Source organism: Nicotiana tabacum, chromosome 13 (genome assembly GCF_000715075.1).
Source record: "Nicotiana tabacum cultivar K326 chromosome 13, ASM71507v2, whole genome shotgun sequence".
Lineage (NCBI taxonomy): Eukaryota > Viridiplantae > Streptophyta > Magnoliopsida > Solanales > Solanaceae > Nicotiana > Nicotiana tabacum.
In genome coordinates, this window is record NC_134092.1 from 1,901,600 (window position 1) to 1,918,329 (window position 16,730).

The following is a 16,730-nucleotide window of genomic DNA, read 5'->3' on the forward strand; positions in this document are numbered from 1 at the left end:
AACACCTATATGTCTATGGAATTATAACTAACAAGAACACATTTATAATTCCTATAAATTAACCAAGCAAGGCAATTAGGTATATGTCTATCCTAACTGCGAACCCATTACCCGATGCCCATGTTCAAGAACTTGTTCTACTCAATCCTATATGCAATCTAGAATTTTCACTTTCGAGTTTAATTCCATATTCATAGATAGTATTAAATTGGTGATCAAGCAATCAAATAATTAAGTGCAAGATTGAATAAATAAACTAATACAATAAACTAAAAATTAAAATCAATATTCGAATAACAATAGTCATGAAAGAACCACAACCCTAGACCGCGAAGTTTAGCTCTACATAGACATGGTAGCCAAACAACAAATAATACAAAGAAACATAAAAATTACTAAGTTTTGTAGAAGAAAGATGAAACCCGGCCTCCACGGCGGCTCTGTGCTCTCCCTAGGTCGAATCCCCTTCAAAAAGTATGTTCGATGCCCTAAAAGAGGCGTTTTTGACTTATATATTGCGTACAAAGGTCGTTGGCCAAAGCTTCACTTTTCCTTTTCCGAATCAGCTTCAGGGATTGATGTTGGGGTGGATGCTTCGCGTCCGCCTTAGCTTCCACTTCTTCAGCTTCGCGTGCTAGAGTGGATGCTTTGCATCCACTCTTTGTTCCTCCATCTCTGCTGTCTATGGAATTCTTTTGGTTAGACTTTGTTCCTCCATCTCTGATGTGCCCAGGTGCGGATGCTAAGGCAGATGCCTTGGCCAGACTTCACTGATTAGGGTGCAAAAAAATATGATTTTTCCTAGGTTGGATGCGACGCATCCACCCTCTTCTTCTATAACTGGAGCACCTTTTCTTCATATATTTGCACTCCAAACACCATAAATTATCACACATAACTCAATTAATCATAACACCAATAATTAACACACGTTGGGCACCTTAAAGATCAGATAGCACCAAAAAGCGGTTAAAATATGAGTAAAGTAACATTAAAACTTATAAGAATATGCCCAACATCAGTAGATACATGTCAGATCCAGGAAATGAGCATTGGGAAGTGTAAAATGAATATTATGATATCTCAAAGGCACCTCAGGTATGACACTTTATTTTAAAAAGAGTAATATTATCTTACAAGATTTTGCTGATGCAAATTTAGGCGGCGATCTGGATACTCGAAAAAGTACCACAAGCTACGTGTTCACCTTGGGTGGTACTGCTGTTAGCTGGATATCCAGACTTTTGAAAAATATTGCTCTATCTACCACTGAAGAAGAGTACATGGCGATCTCAGAAGGTGGAAAAGAGATTGGATCAAGAATTTTCTTAAAGAGCTGGACAATTATGAGCTTTTCAGCGATAGCCAGAGTGCAATTCATCTTGTCAAGAATCCAGTATTTCATGCAAGATCAAAGCACATCCAATTGAGATATCATCATATCCGAGAGTTGATAAGTGAAGGAACTTTTTCCCTGCAAAAGATACCAGGATCAAAGAACCCGTCAGACATGTTGACCAAAGTTGTCGGTATTGACAAACTGAGGTTGTGCACTGCCTCAGTTAGCCTTCAAGACTGATACCGTGAAGGCGCCACCAGAGAATAGCAAATCTTTTTTTAAAATTTCTTTTTTGATGTAACATAGGTTTGAGGGGGAGATTGATAGGAGCAAACATGTTGTTGTATGTGAAAGAAAGAAAAGTAGACAAAACAAAAGAAAGAAAAGTCAAAGAGAGAAGAAAAATGATAGGCGAAAGAATTCATCTTTGAATTCTTTTCTTATGACGTAAGTGCGTACGTCGGCAAGTTAAATTTTCTTTTCTTATGACGTAAGTGCTTACGTCGGCAAGGCATTCAAATGCCTATAAAAGGGGTCTGCATTTTAATTTGAAGATCATCCTTCAACTTCTTCTTTCTTTTCAATTAATAAAGAGTTATTCTTTGTGTGGCCATGGAGTAGGCAAAAATTGCCGAACCATGTAAATTTTGTCTTGTCTTGTCTTATCTTGTGTAATTTATTGCTCTTCTCTTTTATATATTTTTTTCCTTCTATTAGCCTGACACGCTTCCCGATAGCCACATTATTTGAAGGGTTGTCAATTGACCACCATCCGTTGAAAAATTATACTGTGTATATAAATAAAATATTAAATTTTAAAGATGCATAACATATATTGAACACCCTTTGTCAGAAAAAAAATTTCGCTTCTTTCAAACTTGAACACTCTTTCACTCTTGGTCCGAGCAAAATAGGTAATAATGCAAGATAAAAGGGTTAGGAAAAAAGATGGCTCCACTGTTACGTAAGATTAGATCATCTTGTTTGCTTCCTTGTGTTTTTGCAGACTCGTACACAGATATGTAATAGAAACACAATGTTAGTGTTCATTAATTGAGAAAAAATAGATACTTATTGTTTATATTCATCTTGCACCCCCTACTCAACCCCCCAAAAAAGGACACTTTTACCTCTGTGAGAATTTTGTACTTTGATTATTTCACCAAAAATAATCACCATAAAATTTGAAAAAAAAGAGTATAAGATTGTGTTTACAATTGTATGGTTGAAGATCGCTACACGGCTTTCTACATAATGTGGTAAAGTAAGTCTAGCCATATTTTAAGCCAAAAATAAAAGTCTAAGTCATGCCATTGTTGTTGTTGATACTTATTTTTCTTCCTTTTTAGATGGAGGCTCGGTCTTGTTTATGATATCATAAGTACGTTGAAACAAATGCACGTGTATATCCATATGTAACCCATGGTAAATACTTTAATTAATTTCATGATAACAATGATAAATAAATAATCAACTAATTAGAGTTCCAATTTCATTAACACAAAAAGAAATTGGAAGTAAACGAAATATGATTACATATTATAACGTGCCGTGCGTGAATACTAGTACTCAAGATTCTGCAATATTTCTTTTAAAATTCTAAACAAAAATCAATAAATGATATGCTTTAGATAAAAATACATATTTTTATGCTTAATATTTGTATGTATTTTAGTAACCATTAAAAGTCGTTGGGCATTAAATCAACGATCTGAATACTTTAATCAAATGAGATCTTCGGTATCAACAAGTTGAGATCAACTAATCCGGACACTAATCAATGTAAGAACTTGTAATCTCAATTACGTAGTCTTGATATTTACTCTAAATTGTATATTGATATGACTTACCGATCAATAGTTATACTAATAGACAATAAGGGTAACTACTCTTTCTTTAGACAAAAGAATCAATATTAATTAAACTACATATCTCCATGTTGTATTTGTATTTACTTATGTTTATATATGTATATTGAATAATATCCTTCATTAGCTTAGTAAATTCATCAATAATACATTGATAGAATAAAACCCTGCAAGTCCTTTTAAACGAAAGCTTTTATCTTAGATAATTTTACTTCACTATCCGTTTACCCTAGAAACGGATAACAATTAAATTTATAAGTGATTTTAAGGATAAACGGATTAATTCAATACAAATGATGAATTGCGTTAGATTAAACAGATAAAGGACATAATAAATAGTCAAACCAATTAAGGAGAGTGATTCCGGACTCAGCAACAGCTTTAATGAAATGTCTGCCTTCGATCCCGGGCTCACGTTAATGATGAATGGATGGACAAAAGTAAGTACTTTGAATAACAGAGAAAATAAAAGTAAATTGCCTTGATATGCGTGTTACAATATTGCTAATGAATAATCATACTCCCCTTTATATAGTAGGGGAGTTTTACCCCAAGTACAAAAACGGTAAAAATCTTCCGTTTTGCTAATCACCGATTTTCTGCCGAGATTCACGCCATGACACCCGGCTGGTCACGAATATCACGGCCCTTTGTTGGTCATGTTCGATTATCTGGTAATGCTCTCCGAGGTTTTTGGGATTCGAATCGAACCAGGAGGTCGTACCTCCGATGCTTCCGAGGGCAGGTGTTTTGCCCGTACCCCGACTCGAGAGCTCCTTGCCTCGATTCCGGTTCCTTGCAGTCACGTCTCTTGCTCCGTTTACTTCATCGAAAACCGAGGCGTCCCACGGGCTCGGTTCCACACCCGTATACACTATCAATCTGATTTCCGGGGGGGGGGATGAGAAATGCAGTCCAAAGACCAAAGATCCTCAGTTGAGCCTTTTATCTGAAATTTATCATTACTAGGATTAAAAAAGATACGAGGTATAACGCTCATGTTTGGCAGAGAGAAATCGCACATAATTAATGCGATTTATTAGTCCTGTTAACCAAATACGACTATGATATTTATACGGTCACAAAAGTCGGAGTTGTCAGGAAGTCAGAATTGGACGTGTTTAGTATTCAAAAGAAGTTGACCTTTTCTCGATCAAATGACAAACAATGGTTTCTTATCTCTAAGAATAGGATAAAAAAGATCCCTTAAATATATTTTTAAGCAGCTTTGGTCTTTCAAGTTTGTCAAAAGTAAGATCAAATATTTAACAAAAATTGGTTGTTAGATTTAACAAGAATGGTGATTGAAAAAAGATTTTACATGAAATCATATTTGAAGGTGCAGTTTTTGCAACTTCTGCTAATTTTGGTCTATTTTTAAGAATGGTACACCTTTTAGAGTTGCAGTTTCTGTTACTGCTTCCAATCAGAGGTTTTTTTCTTCTTCAACAGTTTGCATACTTATGTGAAGCGTATACTCAAGTGAGTAGGGCATTTTTTCACTCGAGGGCGAATGTAGCATTTTCGCTACTGAACGTTTGAACCCATAACTTTTGATATCGAGTATAAATTTATATGTAAAAATCTACTAAAATTTTAATAAATATTAGATTTGAACCCATAATTTTAACAGTACAATTAGTGCAATACTAAAAATCATAAAATTGAACTCATTAAAATTAAATTTTGAATCCGCCTCTGATTTGAGTCGTCTGGTTTCCATTGTTTTAGTGTAAACAGGTTCCAGAATAAGCATCATCCCTTTTCAAGATGTGGGAGAAGGTGATCTAACATAAATATACAGAGACTAATTGTAAGAGGAGTATCTTCTTGGACAATCCAAATGTTGCATTGTCTACTAATCAACCAAACTACATTTTTTAATACAAATACAGGGCTTGAACCAAAGTTGTTGGTACTACTGACTCGTAAATTCTAGGCCTATTTGATGTAACGTTCAGGGAAGTTGAGTCTCGCATTTTTCCCGTAGAATCTATAGGCGGCAGCATCGTAAGCCACAGCAGCATCATGAGAATTCTCAAAACTGCCAAGCCATACGCGAGCACGGTTGGGCTCGCGGATTTCAGCTGCCCATTTCCCCCAAGGACGCTGGCGGACACCTCTATAGGTGCACCTAGCATTTTCAGGTGCACTTTTAGATAAGGTAGTGAGACTAGTAGTATCATCAAGTAACAGATTGTGGTCTGAAGTTGGTGTGGAAATGAAATCGACACCTTTATAAGTGCAGCTCACATTTTCAGGTCCATCATTAAGTAAAGCAGTGAGTCTAGTAGTATCATCAAATGACAAAAAATTCCAATCTGGATGGGGTGAAGAAGTTGGTGTGGAAATGAAGTCAGAATTGGCGATGTTGAATAGTGAATTGGAATTGGAATTTGATGAGAATACAACACCTGTTGAGGAATTGTTGAATGAATTATTTGGTGTTGAAACCATATCAGCAATATCAGCAGATTCAGATTGTATTTCTGTTGTTAGCACAGGCTCAGGTAATTCTTCATTTTGGTTTTTGCTTTCTTGACCACAACTGTGACTTTCTCCATAAATAACTTCAAAAACTGGCGGCTCTGTGTCACTTCGCTTGACCATCTTAGTAGCAATACATTTAGATAAATGACGACGAGCACATCGATAATATTCTCTGCAGTGCCATAGAAAAATAATTGTTAGAAGTTAACCTGGAATTCAATGATCAATATGTGAAATTAACCCGGATAGTGTATTACCATCCAATCCTTTAGCCAATTCATGTCACAACAAATGAAGTGGAACTTCGTACACAGAGGCGGACCCAAGATTTGAAGGATGGGGATGTGCTGTTGGATTTAACTAAAATCTGCTTTGTATATAGGGTGCTCACCACTAATATATCACTATTTTCTAAAGATATACACGTATACATGGAATTTTTGCCGATCTTTACAGGTGTTGGTGACCCCTCTCTATATAGCATAGGTCCTCCTCTGTTCGTACATACATGAAGACAGAGATATCCAGATTTTGGTTTCTGCTGAGCAAGGAACATAGAGAAACAAATTCTCACCTGGGATAATTTGCTCCTAAAATATGTTTCTGTCCATATTTTCTCCAACTGTATCCATCCTCAGGTGGAACCTCTGCTCCAGATCGAGCATGTACGTACTCTGTCCTTCGCGAGATCATCTTCCTACAATGATTAATTGTCTCACAAATATAAAAGTTCCTAACAAGAACCTCCATCAAATGAAAGAATAATCCAATTTCATTCATATAAAATCTTTCTTTAAATCATCACTTAACCATATTATATCAAGATTAGCTAGGTATCAAGAGAGCCAGAGTTTCCAAAGCATTGAATTTACCACTAAGATCTAAAGCAATTCGCTACTCTTTGAATGTTCTAAAGATCTATAAGCTTAAACGTAGCACATATCACTTCCAACAACAACAACAACTAACCCGTTGTAATCCCACAAGTGGGGTCTGGGGAGGTTAGAGTGTACGTAGTACCTTACCCGTACCTTGTGAAGGTAGAGAGGTTGTTTCCGATAGATCCTTGAAAGCACATATCACTTCCATTTATACTAAATTTTGTACTCCAACCAATTACAAGTGAGAGGATGCGGTTGTGGATGGTAAAGGTTTCTCCACCCTTAACAAGAGGTCTTAGTTTAGAGCCCTCGAAATGGAGCTCCCTTTGGAACTCTCCATAGTGGGCTATCTACGGCACAAATCTGGATTAGTCGGGAAGTTGGTTCGGATACCAGATGATTAAACTAAGAAGAGGGGAAAAAAGAGAGGGATGAGAATACCTCTTCCTGGAGTTAGAAGGACGGTCAGAACTCTTCGTGCTACTATCAACCGGAAGATGAGGAGATACCAGCTTAGCAGTTGATGAAGAAGGTGCTGAATTGATAATCTGTTTTCCTTTGCTCATTACTGATAAAGCTGTGCCATTTAAGAGGGACAATGCTTTATCATAAGAAGAAAGTATTTCCACAGATAAATACTGGCATACATCCTGTTTCATTGGATTAAAGTGCTTTTGCAGCTGATACATCAATTCCCTCCCCTTGGTTAGCTCAGTGATTACAACTTCTCTCTCCCAACAATTCTCCTCTCCCATTTTCCGCAAAATCTGAACGCTAAGCAAAGTCAAGAAGCTGGCTGACTACGCTCGAGTAGAGCTCAAAACCAGAGATGATGGTTGAACTTAAACAAGGCTAAAAATATAGCCAACAGAAAACTTGCAGATCTGAATATGAATTTTAGCTTGATGAGAAAAAGTAATTTTGCTAGTGAGAATAAAAATGAATGAAAAGAGCATATTCAAAGAAATGGATGGGATGGTATACAAATTAGAGGAAATGAAGTGTGAAGACTTGCTTATTAGTCTTCATGCCCTTAACAAAGGTAATTGACAGAGTCAACGCACATTGCATTAGTTGACTATCAAGACATTCTTTTACATTCACGATAGGAACTCAGTTCTTACATAGTACCTACTACTTCCTTCTTCTTTTATTTTTATTTTTTTCAAAGGGAAAATAGTCAAATTTTCTTGGGCCGAGGGGCTACCGAAAACATTCTCTCTGCCTTCCTATAGGTAGGGGTAAAGTTTGCGTACACACTACCCTCCCCAGATCCCACTTGTAGGATTTCACTGGATTTGTTATTGTTGTTGTATTATATTTATCCTCCAAATAAGATTTCGAATAAATTTGCCTTTAGCCTTTGGATGATATATATCAAACTAATTTCCTTTTCAAATTAAAACTTTTAAACTACTATTACTTCAACATTCCAGACCTCATTAGTGGGATTTTACTGGGTTGTTATTATTGTAGTAGTATTACTTCAACATTCATCCATACCTGTACAAATCAAACTAATGATGTAAAATGAAATAGAAGAAATATTTTATTTCTAATTTTTTTTCCACTGAATGGAAACTCCATTACTGCCAACTCGAAATTGGAGATGAACCCTGTTCGAGACATTAAATCTGACCAAAAGTTAACTAGATAGAATTATACGATTCAAGCATCAGGTTTTTCATTACAAGAATGATCACCATAAAAATATTTTCCCTATAAAAAATGAAATTATTGATGCAAAAGACTACCCAAATTTCCAAGAATCTCCAATGCAAAGTGTAGTTCCACAGCAAATGGCACTGGCAACTGCTTCCTGTTGGAGCTTCTTTCTTCTTCAACAGTTTTGCACACTTAAGTACAAATGTATACTCACCCCCAATGGATAACCAAAAAGAATTTCTAGTCATGTGACTGACCAGGTACAACAACAACAATAACAACATACCCAGTGTAGTCTCACAAGTGGGGTCAATGTGACTGTTCAGGTAATATCCGCAAATTCCCAGAGCCTATGCCAAGTATAACCATCTTCTTGGGTGTGAAGTATCAATTCAATTGTTTTGCTCTGAATGTTTCAACTGTGTAGGGATTAATTCAATGTCTTGTTTCCACTGTTTCAGTGTAAATAGCATTCCAGAATAAGTATCATCCTTCTTCAAGATGTGGGAGAGAACATGATCTACCATAAACATATAGAGACTAATCGGAAGAAAGGGGTGTTTTCTTGACCGATTCAAATGCAGCATTATATACTCATCGAACAAACTGGATAAGAGAGTGAAACTCATGCAATTGCAGTAGTGAAAAGAGCCACGCTCAACAGTGCATGTTTACAAAATTAGACAACACCCGGGATTTCACCAAAGAAAGAAATATTCGATCACCCCTTGCTATTGACAAAAGAGAACAATTTTAAGATCCTCACTCTTCCCAAAAAAAAAAAAGGAAGACGGATCTTTTACAAGAAAAGTGCAAGTGGAGTGAAACTGGAAACATAGAGCTTCTATTGATGTTACAAATCTAGATTCAGAAACTAATCCGCAACAGATGTACCACCAAAGTTTCTTTCTACTATTCAATTAAACAAATGGAAATGTAAGACAAGGCAACAATGCCAAGTGAAGATTAAAATACTACAAAATATCAAAAAAGTATTCCGGACCTTGACCAATTTCCCAAATTGAAATGCCTGCCCCCCATGAAAGAGCTTCCTCAAGCCGCACTGCAAGTGACATGAGCGACGGGTAGAATACAGCATGCTGGACTTGCTGATTGTCAGAATACAAGAAGAAATGCTCAGCACTGTCCTCCTCCCACTGAATTACAGGCTTGTGTTGCTCCAACAAAGAGAGATACTCGTGTGCTATGATAGGCCCCCCGCCTAAATCTGTGCACGTAATGATCCTTCGCAAATGATGAACAGATACAAACAACTAAAGAATCATTATGCTCTTTACAAATTGTTATTAGTGCCACTTCATGGAAACCCACATAGGATGAAATAATCACCCAATCGTATGGTTAAATTATTTTTGAAAATTCAAATATTAGAGACGTTTAATCACTAATACTTGAATCGACTTTAAAGGTTGTTTCATTGCACTTGAATCATTAAAATTTATCCTTAAATATTCTGCTGATGTTACTCTCATAGGTCAAGATCTTGAAAATACATCCTTGCATTCACCCATAGCCAACTGAATATTTTAGTTGCATTTCCTTCCAGCAAAATATATATCCCAAGATTTCAACGGAGATGAGTGATCAACTGGAATCATTTAAAATAAAATTTAGCAGTCCTTTACATGACATGAATGTTAACTTGGTCTCTACATCTATAATTTCAGAACGTTCATATGTTCTTTGTCAAAACTTTACAGATTAGGGAAAGTTAGAATTCCATTTAGCTATTTGTTGGTAAATTTCAGTAAACCTTGCACTTTTAGCATTTTATATAAGGCAATCCTAGATATCATTAGAGGTTCTATTTCTTCTTTTTCCTCAGGGGGGAAGGGGTATTGTTACTACATATAGCACAGCAAGATAAATATATACATACCTTTTGACAGGACAAAATCATTGCCATAGAAGTTGAGCCCGACAAAGATCTTTTCAGCCAATCTCCTACCTTTGCAGCCAGCAGCGGCAAGAAGATGCAAGGTCGAGCGTATCCACTTCAGAGGTGCATTGGGACCTGGATTATAAGGACTTGAATAGTCATACGTCATAAGAGAGAAACCATCTACAGCATCACTCAGGGCTTGTAAATCTTCTGGTCCAAAATCATGCTCCTGCAGCTTATCTGTACGTGGTGGACCTATCACATACACTAACTGTAGATTTGTTTTGCCATTCCTGTCTAAGAGCACAGAATGCATAGCTTCTCCAAGTTGCTTTATAAATTGTAATGCCTACACTTGCAAACCATCAAAGAAGTTAAGAAAGACCATCAGCAATCTTGTAAACTCCTTTCTCTAAAAATCTTGTGAACTACTTCTCCATATAGCCAAATTACACTCACCCATGGAGAGTTCCTTAAGTTTAAGAAAAGAAATTATAAATTAAGAAGGTTCAAATCATCTTACCAAAAGGTCAAAAATGTATATTTAAATGTCAAACTCCCCTGATCCTCTAAAATCTTTTAACATACATCTCCGTGTCCATTTTGTAAATTGACTTATACGAACAAAGGAAACAACAGACAAGAGTGGGCTGCTCTAGCGGTGAGCACCCTCCACTTCCAACCAAGAGGTTGTGAGTTCGAGTCACCCCAAGAGCAAGGAAGGGAGTTCTTGGAGGAAGGGAGCCAAGGGTCTATCGGAAACAGCCTCTCTACCCTAGGGTAGGGGTAAGGTCTGCATACACAATACCCTCCCCAAACCCCACTAGTGGGATTATACTGGGTTGTTGTTGTTGAACAAAGGAAACAACAACTGACACCTGTTTTAATGAGGAAAATAATGTGTGCCTTTAGAACCTAAACTTCATTGTAGTTGTGTTTCACATCCAATCTTACCGTTGCAGTGCATGTAGCCAAACATCTTAGGCACAGACACCAAACAGAAACAGCAACTCGGGGATTTAGACTTTTAAATGTTTTTCATCATTTTTATTATTTCTTTATATAGAGAACTTAATTGTTCTTCCAGAAGGATGCACCACATTCTCACAAGCCAATTAGTCAAAATAAAATGGATAAATTACTACAATTGACTTATTGTATAATTATTTTTATGGACGAAGCTGACTTTTGTTTAATTTACAGCCAGAAGATAAAAAGTTATTGATAATAAAAGTAGAAATTTTATGACATAAAAAACGTTAGGAGACTATTAATTCTTTACAAGACCCATTATACACCAAAAGTAATGTGGGCTCAGATAATGCCAATTCGGACCTCCTCAATGAATGATTGTTCCAAGGACTGATTAGAACGGCATTGTTCAAAGGGGCAAGGCTCCTTGGCATATATTTGTAACCAGCATACTCACATAGCCATTTAACAAAATCAAAAGAAGAAAGAAACGGCTAACTATACCTATTTGAAGCAATATCAGTGGGCAACCTGAACCATTGTTAAGCTTAGATTTGCAAAGGAACTGATGGGCAAATATGTTTATTCGTAAGCGAGTGATACGTAAATAATATAATAATAATTATGGAGTCTAGTACATCTCCAAAAAAAAAATTTGATGAAGGAAATTTCATTAAATGGCATCAAGAAGATGCATAGCAAAAAATATATCTCCAAAACTTTAGGGCTTTTGATATTTATTTCCCAATAATTGAAGGCCTTTGGCACTTCAATGACAATTAGAGGGGTTGCGTAGATTGAAAGAGTTGGGAAATAATGTTCCACCTTGTATTTACTACTCCCTCCATCCCAATCTATATAGCGGGTGTTTGACTGGATACGGAGTTTAAGAAAGAAAGGAACACTTTTGAAACTTGTGGCCTAAAACAAACCATAGACATTTGTGTGGCTATAAATCTATTCATTAAGGGTAAAGTAGGAATTCTAAAGATAAATTGTTTTTGTATACAAAAAGGTGACATTCTTTTTGGGACTGACTAGAAAGGAAAGAATGTCATATAAATTGGGACTGATGGAGTAGTAAAGAGAATAGACATTTCTACATAGGTAATAAACTACTGATTTTACCGGAAAACCAGTATCAAGGTAGTGGCCTAACTGTAAATATTATGATACATAATGTTTGGCATTTACCTCAGTTGGGAAGGAAAAAATGATTCTCCCCAACCAAAAACAGAATGAAAATGTGAAGTCTTAGCGTTGCATATGCTCTGTTTAGTGTGACATTCTCAAATCACTGATGAAACCATTTTGCGATTAATGGGAAAAAACTTGCTTTCTTTAAGAGCACAAGTCAGTCAATTTTCCTTACAACTCTCTCTAGTAAATAATATTTTTCACTTTTGCAATCAAACGGCGCCTCAATACCAAATAAGTTGGGTCGGCAAGAGATACAACAAGAGGACTTCCCAAGGATGTCACATCATAGTACTCTTGGACAAACATGTATAATTCTGGAGTTATTATGGATCCGATGCAATCCAAAAATGAAAATTGAAAAGTATAAGATAGGATCTTATAAAAATTAGGGGTCAATTATTTTGGAGAAGTTAGAACCACACACCATCTTATAAAAACAACAAAGCGTGTTATTAGTTCAGGCTCTAAGTGTATTACTAAAAGGAAAAAGCCACGAAGTAGAAGAAAGAAGGTAAGCACTTAACCATATTTCTCTTATCTGAATCATGCAAGATGCCATAAGCTACCCATCTTGACCAGGATTCAAGCACAATACCATCATACTCCAGTTCCCTACATAAGATAAAAGGATCCCAAAGTATCTGGATGAAGAAATTGTATAGACAGAAAAGGTATAGTAAATTTGTAATTGCATTTCCAACCACTGAATGAAGGTTACTATTTGTAACAGTAAAGGAAGTCAGCAATCATTATTGGTAGGATAAAGATATTAAATCAGCTACAATATCACTAAGCAAATTTAACCAAAATAAGTAGGTAATAGAATGAAAATCATTAACAATCACTCACCAGATACACATTTGGAAAAACTTATCTCTATAGTCCAAACCACGAACAAAACTATCCGATAGAGCATACACTTTTTACTTCATAATACTATGCATAAATTATTCATACACTATATTTGTGCACAGCACAGGTGGCAGCAAATAGCACCAATTTAACTTATTCAACTTGCAAGAGTTGAGTACTCACACCATCCCCTTCCTCCCACCTTCAAGGAAAAAGTCAATAAAGATAAGAAAATTCAAGCAGACAGCTAAAACAGAGACTCACTTGCACTCCGTTATGATAAGGTTGATTGCTTTCTCCCTAAGCCTCTTCTTCTTAAGCAGGTCCACTGGAATTGCCTCCAGGACAACTCTAGGTAAAATCTATAAATTGAGAACATGAAAAAGAAGACCATTAGACAAGTTGGTGACCCAACTAAAGGTTAAAATTAGAGGATTAGTTAATTCTCAGTTGTTAGCATCATCTCTATAGGCTTCTCTATTGAGGGGACCTGTTAGGCAACGGCAAGCCGTACCAAGAAAAAAAGCTTTCTTGGGAGCAAGTGGTAGAACAAGTACTAAACAAACAGAATTCCAGATGCCTTTGACCCCCAGCCAACCCCAACCTCCCTCGGCTTATCAGAAATAAAATATAGTGGTAAAAGAACCAAGTCTAAGCAGTAAACCAACACTTCACCCTAAATTTGACTCCTGATGAAATCATGTTTCCCCCTTTTGTTCTCTTCACGGTGTTCCAGCTGTATGAGTGCCATAAATTACATAATATATCTGCAATAATTTACATTTCAATGTGGTTCGCTACCATACCAGAGAATTTCCTTTCATTCGAATGTCTGAAATCCATCCTCTATCAGCATTATGTCTTCCACTCAGAACTAATTTACTTCCTTCACTGGCATCACAAAGTACAAGAGGTAATGATATTAAACAGTGGAAATGCTTATACTACAAGCAGTTCTTTTGTAATCATAAGATATTGAAGAGTATTCCAGATATTGCAGCCCCTCGAAATCAGTACCCATTCCTATACTAATAAATTTTGATTCATTGCTTTCATTTATTTGATAGTAGCAAGGACCTGGTGTTTGTAGAGAAAAACAACAAAATAAAAATATATCTAACAGCTTAGCCTCTGTTCTCAAGAGAAAGATCAGGCTTTAAAAATAATCATCTCATGGAGAATGTCACGGAGCCAATTGAAAAGCATAAAAACACATAGTTTAAGATAACTGCATTATGCTTCAATGTATCCCCAAGGTACTTTGATTATTCGACAGTTAAGGTAATCATGAGTTCACTTACTTCTTCAGTTCATACCAAACAGGTGACAGATGTGTAATTTTAGAACTGAACTTCTTCGCCAGGTCATAGCCTTTTGAATTCCTGCACCATTGGTCATACCGTCATGAACTGTAGAATCCAAAGCTACATCTATCACTGTCAAAACAATTTCTTTTAGTGGGTAGTTCCGGCAGAGAAGGGGTATTGGAACATCTAAGAAATTTCTATTCAGCATTCTTTCATGCTAAAATGAACAGAAACAAGCTAATAAAAGGTTCCCCCTTCTCAAAGTTTTAATTTTTCCACATTTATCCATCACTTGAATCCTCACCGATTGAAGAATTTTCCTGTCACGAAATAACCCCTTTGCTTAAAACAAAAACAAACTACTACTATAACTCCTCCTCGATCCCAAAGTAGTTGGGTCGACTATAAGAATCCTCTATATCCATTCCACCTATGAAGACTCATCATAATTTAACTATTTTTAGATTAGCTATCAACCTACTGCAACCATCCTCCAGCTCAACAAACCTCAATAGCCACATAACTGGAGTTCTACACTAAAAATAATTCCTGTTCAAGTACATGACATTTTGAACATTACCTAGAGCAGGTATTATAATCTAGTACTCCCTCCATTCCAAAAAGGATGGAACTATTTTTGTACTAGTCTATTCCAAAAAAGAATGGCCCTTTTCCAAATTTAAAAACAATTCAACTTGAACTTCCCGACTAACCCTTAATGACAAAGCTTTTAAAGCCACACAAATGTTATGGCAGGTTTAAGACCACAAATTTCAAAAGTCTTATAAACATACAAACGTTATGATATATCTAAGACCATAAGTTTCAAAAATCTTCCTTTCTTAAATTTCATGTTAAGTCAAATAAGTTCACAAAAATTGAAATGGAGGGAGTAGGATTTAGCGTCTAAATCAGTTTATATTCTCTTATCCTTTCCAACCACCAACCACCCAAAAAGATTAAGAAACAGGTGGATTTGACATATACAAATTAATACTTCCTTTGTTCCAGTTTATCTGACACCATTACCTTATTATTCCATTCCAAAAATAATGACATATGTCTATATTTGGAAACATCTAACTATAAACTTCCCAATTATTCTTAATGAGAAAGCTTTTATAGAACACAAATATTATGGCATGTTTTAACATCACAAGTTTCAAATGTCTCCTTTGTTACTTACAACTCTGAGCCGAGTCAAATTATGTCATATAAATTGAAGCAGTAACAATTAAACATAATTCAACAAAGAGTTAAACAAATGCAAATACCATGGAGTAATATAAGCCAGGACATGATTCCTAAAATGCCGCTGACTTATATTTTCTGAGACTTTGGTATTCTCCTGCAATTCTTAAAATTCACCAAATAAATCAAAAATAAATAAATATTTTTTTTACAAAAGAAATAGAAATTGGCGGAGTAGAAAATGTACAGTGAGAATTTCACGGTAGGTTAAATCGGCTTTAACTCGGCCACGCTGGTAAACATAGGGTCTGTTACTATCAACATCACGAACAGTAGTAGAGAAATAGTAATTTTGACGGTAAATAAGTAAAAAAATTGCAACGAAGAGAATGCAGAAGGTGGTGAGCCAACGATGTTGATTTGTGTGAGATTTTACTGAGCCGTGGGTCCGGTGGTTCTGGGATGAGGACTCGACTCTTTCGGACCGGTGGCTCGAGCTCGGACCTACTCGTCTGCTTCGCTTCTTAGCCATTTGTGATCGACACTGATATAATTCGAATTGGAGTTGAAGGAGAGAGTTGATTAATAGAGTGGAAGTTAACAATTGCACATCAGTTTCTATTTTCACATTTTGGGGTGTGTTTGGTAAGATGGAAATCATTTTATGCAAAATGTTATTCAATTTTTTCATATTTTGTTGGTTTAAATGTTTTGTAAAATATTTTTTCTCACAAACTTATTTTTCTCTTTTATAAGAAAAATTAAATTATGGTAGATGTCTACTTTTCCTCGGTGATCTTCTCAAATGCTTAATGACATATTAAATGACATATTTCTATGCTTAATGACATATTTTTTTCACTTTTCATGCATATATAAAGGTCTTGTAATAGATAGAAAAAGACACACAATTGAAAAATAAAATCTCTTCTTCTCTCTATCTCCATTTCTTGTTCATGTTTTACTAAATTATTTTTATTTCATAACATGTCTAGTTCATGTTTTATTAAGTTGCTTTTATTTTATAACATGGTATCAGCACGAATTGCTCATTTCATGATC

General features: G+C 35.8%; 2 protein-coding genes across 4 annotated transcripts; both read right to left on the reverse strand.

Moving 5' to 3' along the window:
- Positions 1–4,880: 4,880 nt before the first annotated feature.
- Positions 4,881–7,586, reverse strand: LOC107817610 (uncharacterized). Of its 2 annotated transcripts, XM_016643466.2 has the most exons (3): positions 7,020–7,583; positions 6,272–6,394; positions 4,881–5,869 (listed from the first exon to the last, which is right to left on the reverse strand). In XM_016643466.2, the coding sequence occupies exons 1-3, from the start codon at positions 7,331–7,333 to the stop codon at positions 5,149–5,151; spliced, it is 1,158 nt and encodes a 385-aa protein (XP_016498952.1). In that variant the 5' UTR covers positions 7,334–7,583; the 3' UTR covers positions 4,881–5,148. The 2 variants fall into 2 exon arrangements, with proteins under 2 accessions (XP_016498952.1, XP_016498953.1); XM_016643467.2 differs by lacking the exon at positions 6,272–6,394 and having other exon boundaries at positions 7,020–7,586.
- Positions 7,587–9,066: 1,480 nt separating this feature from the next.
- LOC107817609 (uncharacterized) lies at positions 9,067–16,312 on the reverse strand. 2 transcript variants are annotated; one of them, XM_016643464.2, is made up of 8 exons: positions 15,916–16,312; positions 15,752–15,825; positions 14,472–14,552; positions 13,977–14,061; positions 13,435–13,532; positions 12,843–12,930; positions 10,144–10,495; positions 9,067–9,471 (listed from the first exon to the last, which is right to left on the reverse strand). In XM_016643464.2, the coding sequence occupies exons 1-8, from the start codon at positions 16,198–16,200 to the stop codon at positions 9,218–9,220; spliced, it is 1,317 nt and encodes a 438-aa protein (XP_016498950.2). In that variant the 5' UTR covers positions 16,201–16,312; the 3' UTR covers positions 9,067–9,217. The 2 variants fall into 2 exon arrangements, with proteins under 2 accessions (XP_016498950.2, XP_016498951.2); XM_016643465.2 differs by having other exon boundaries at positions 9,067–9,852.
- Positions 16,313–16,730: the final 418 nt, after the last annotated feature.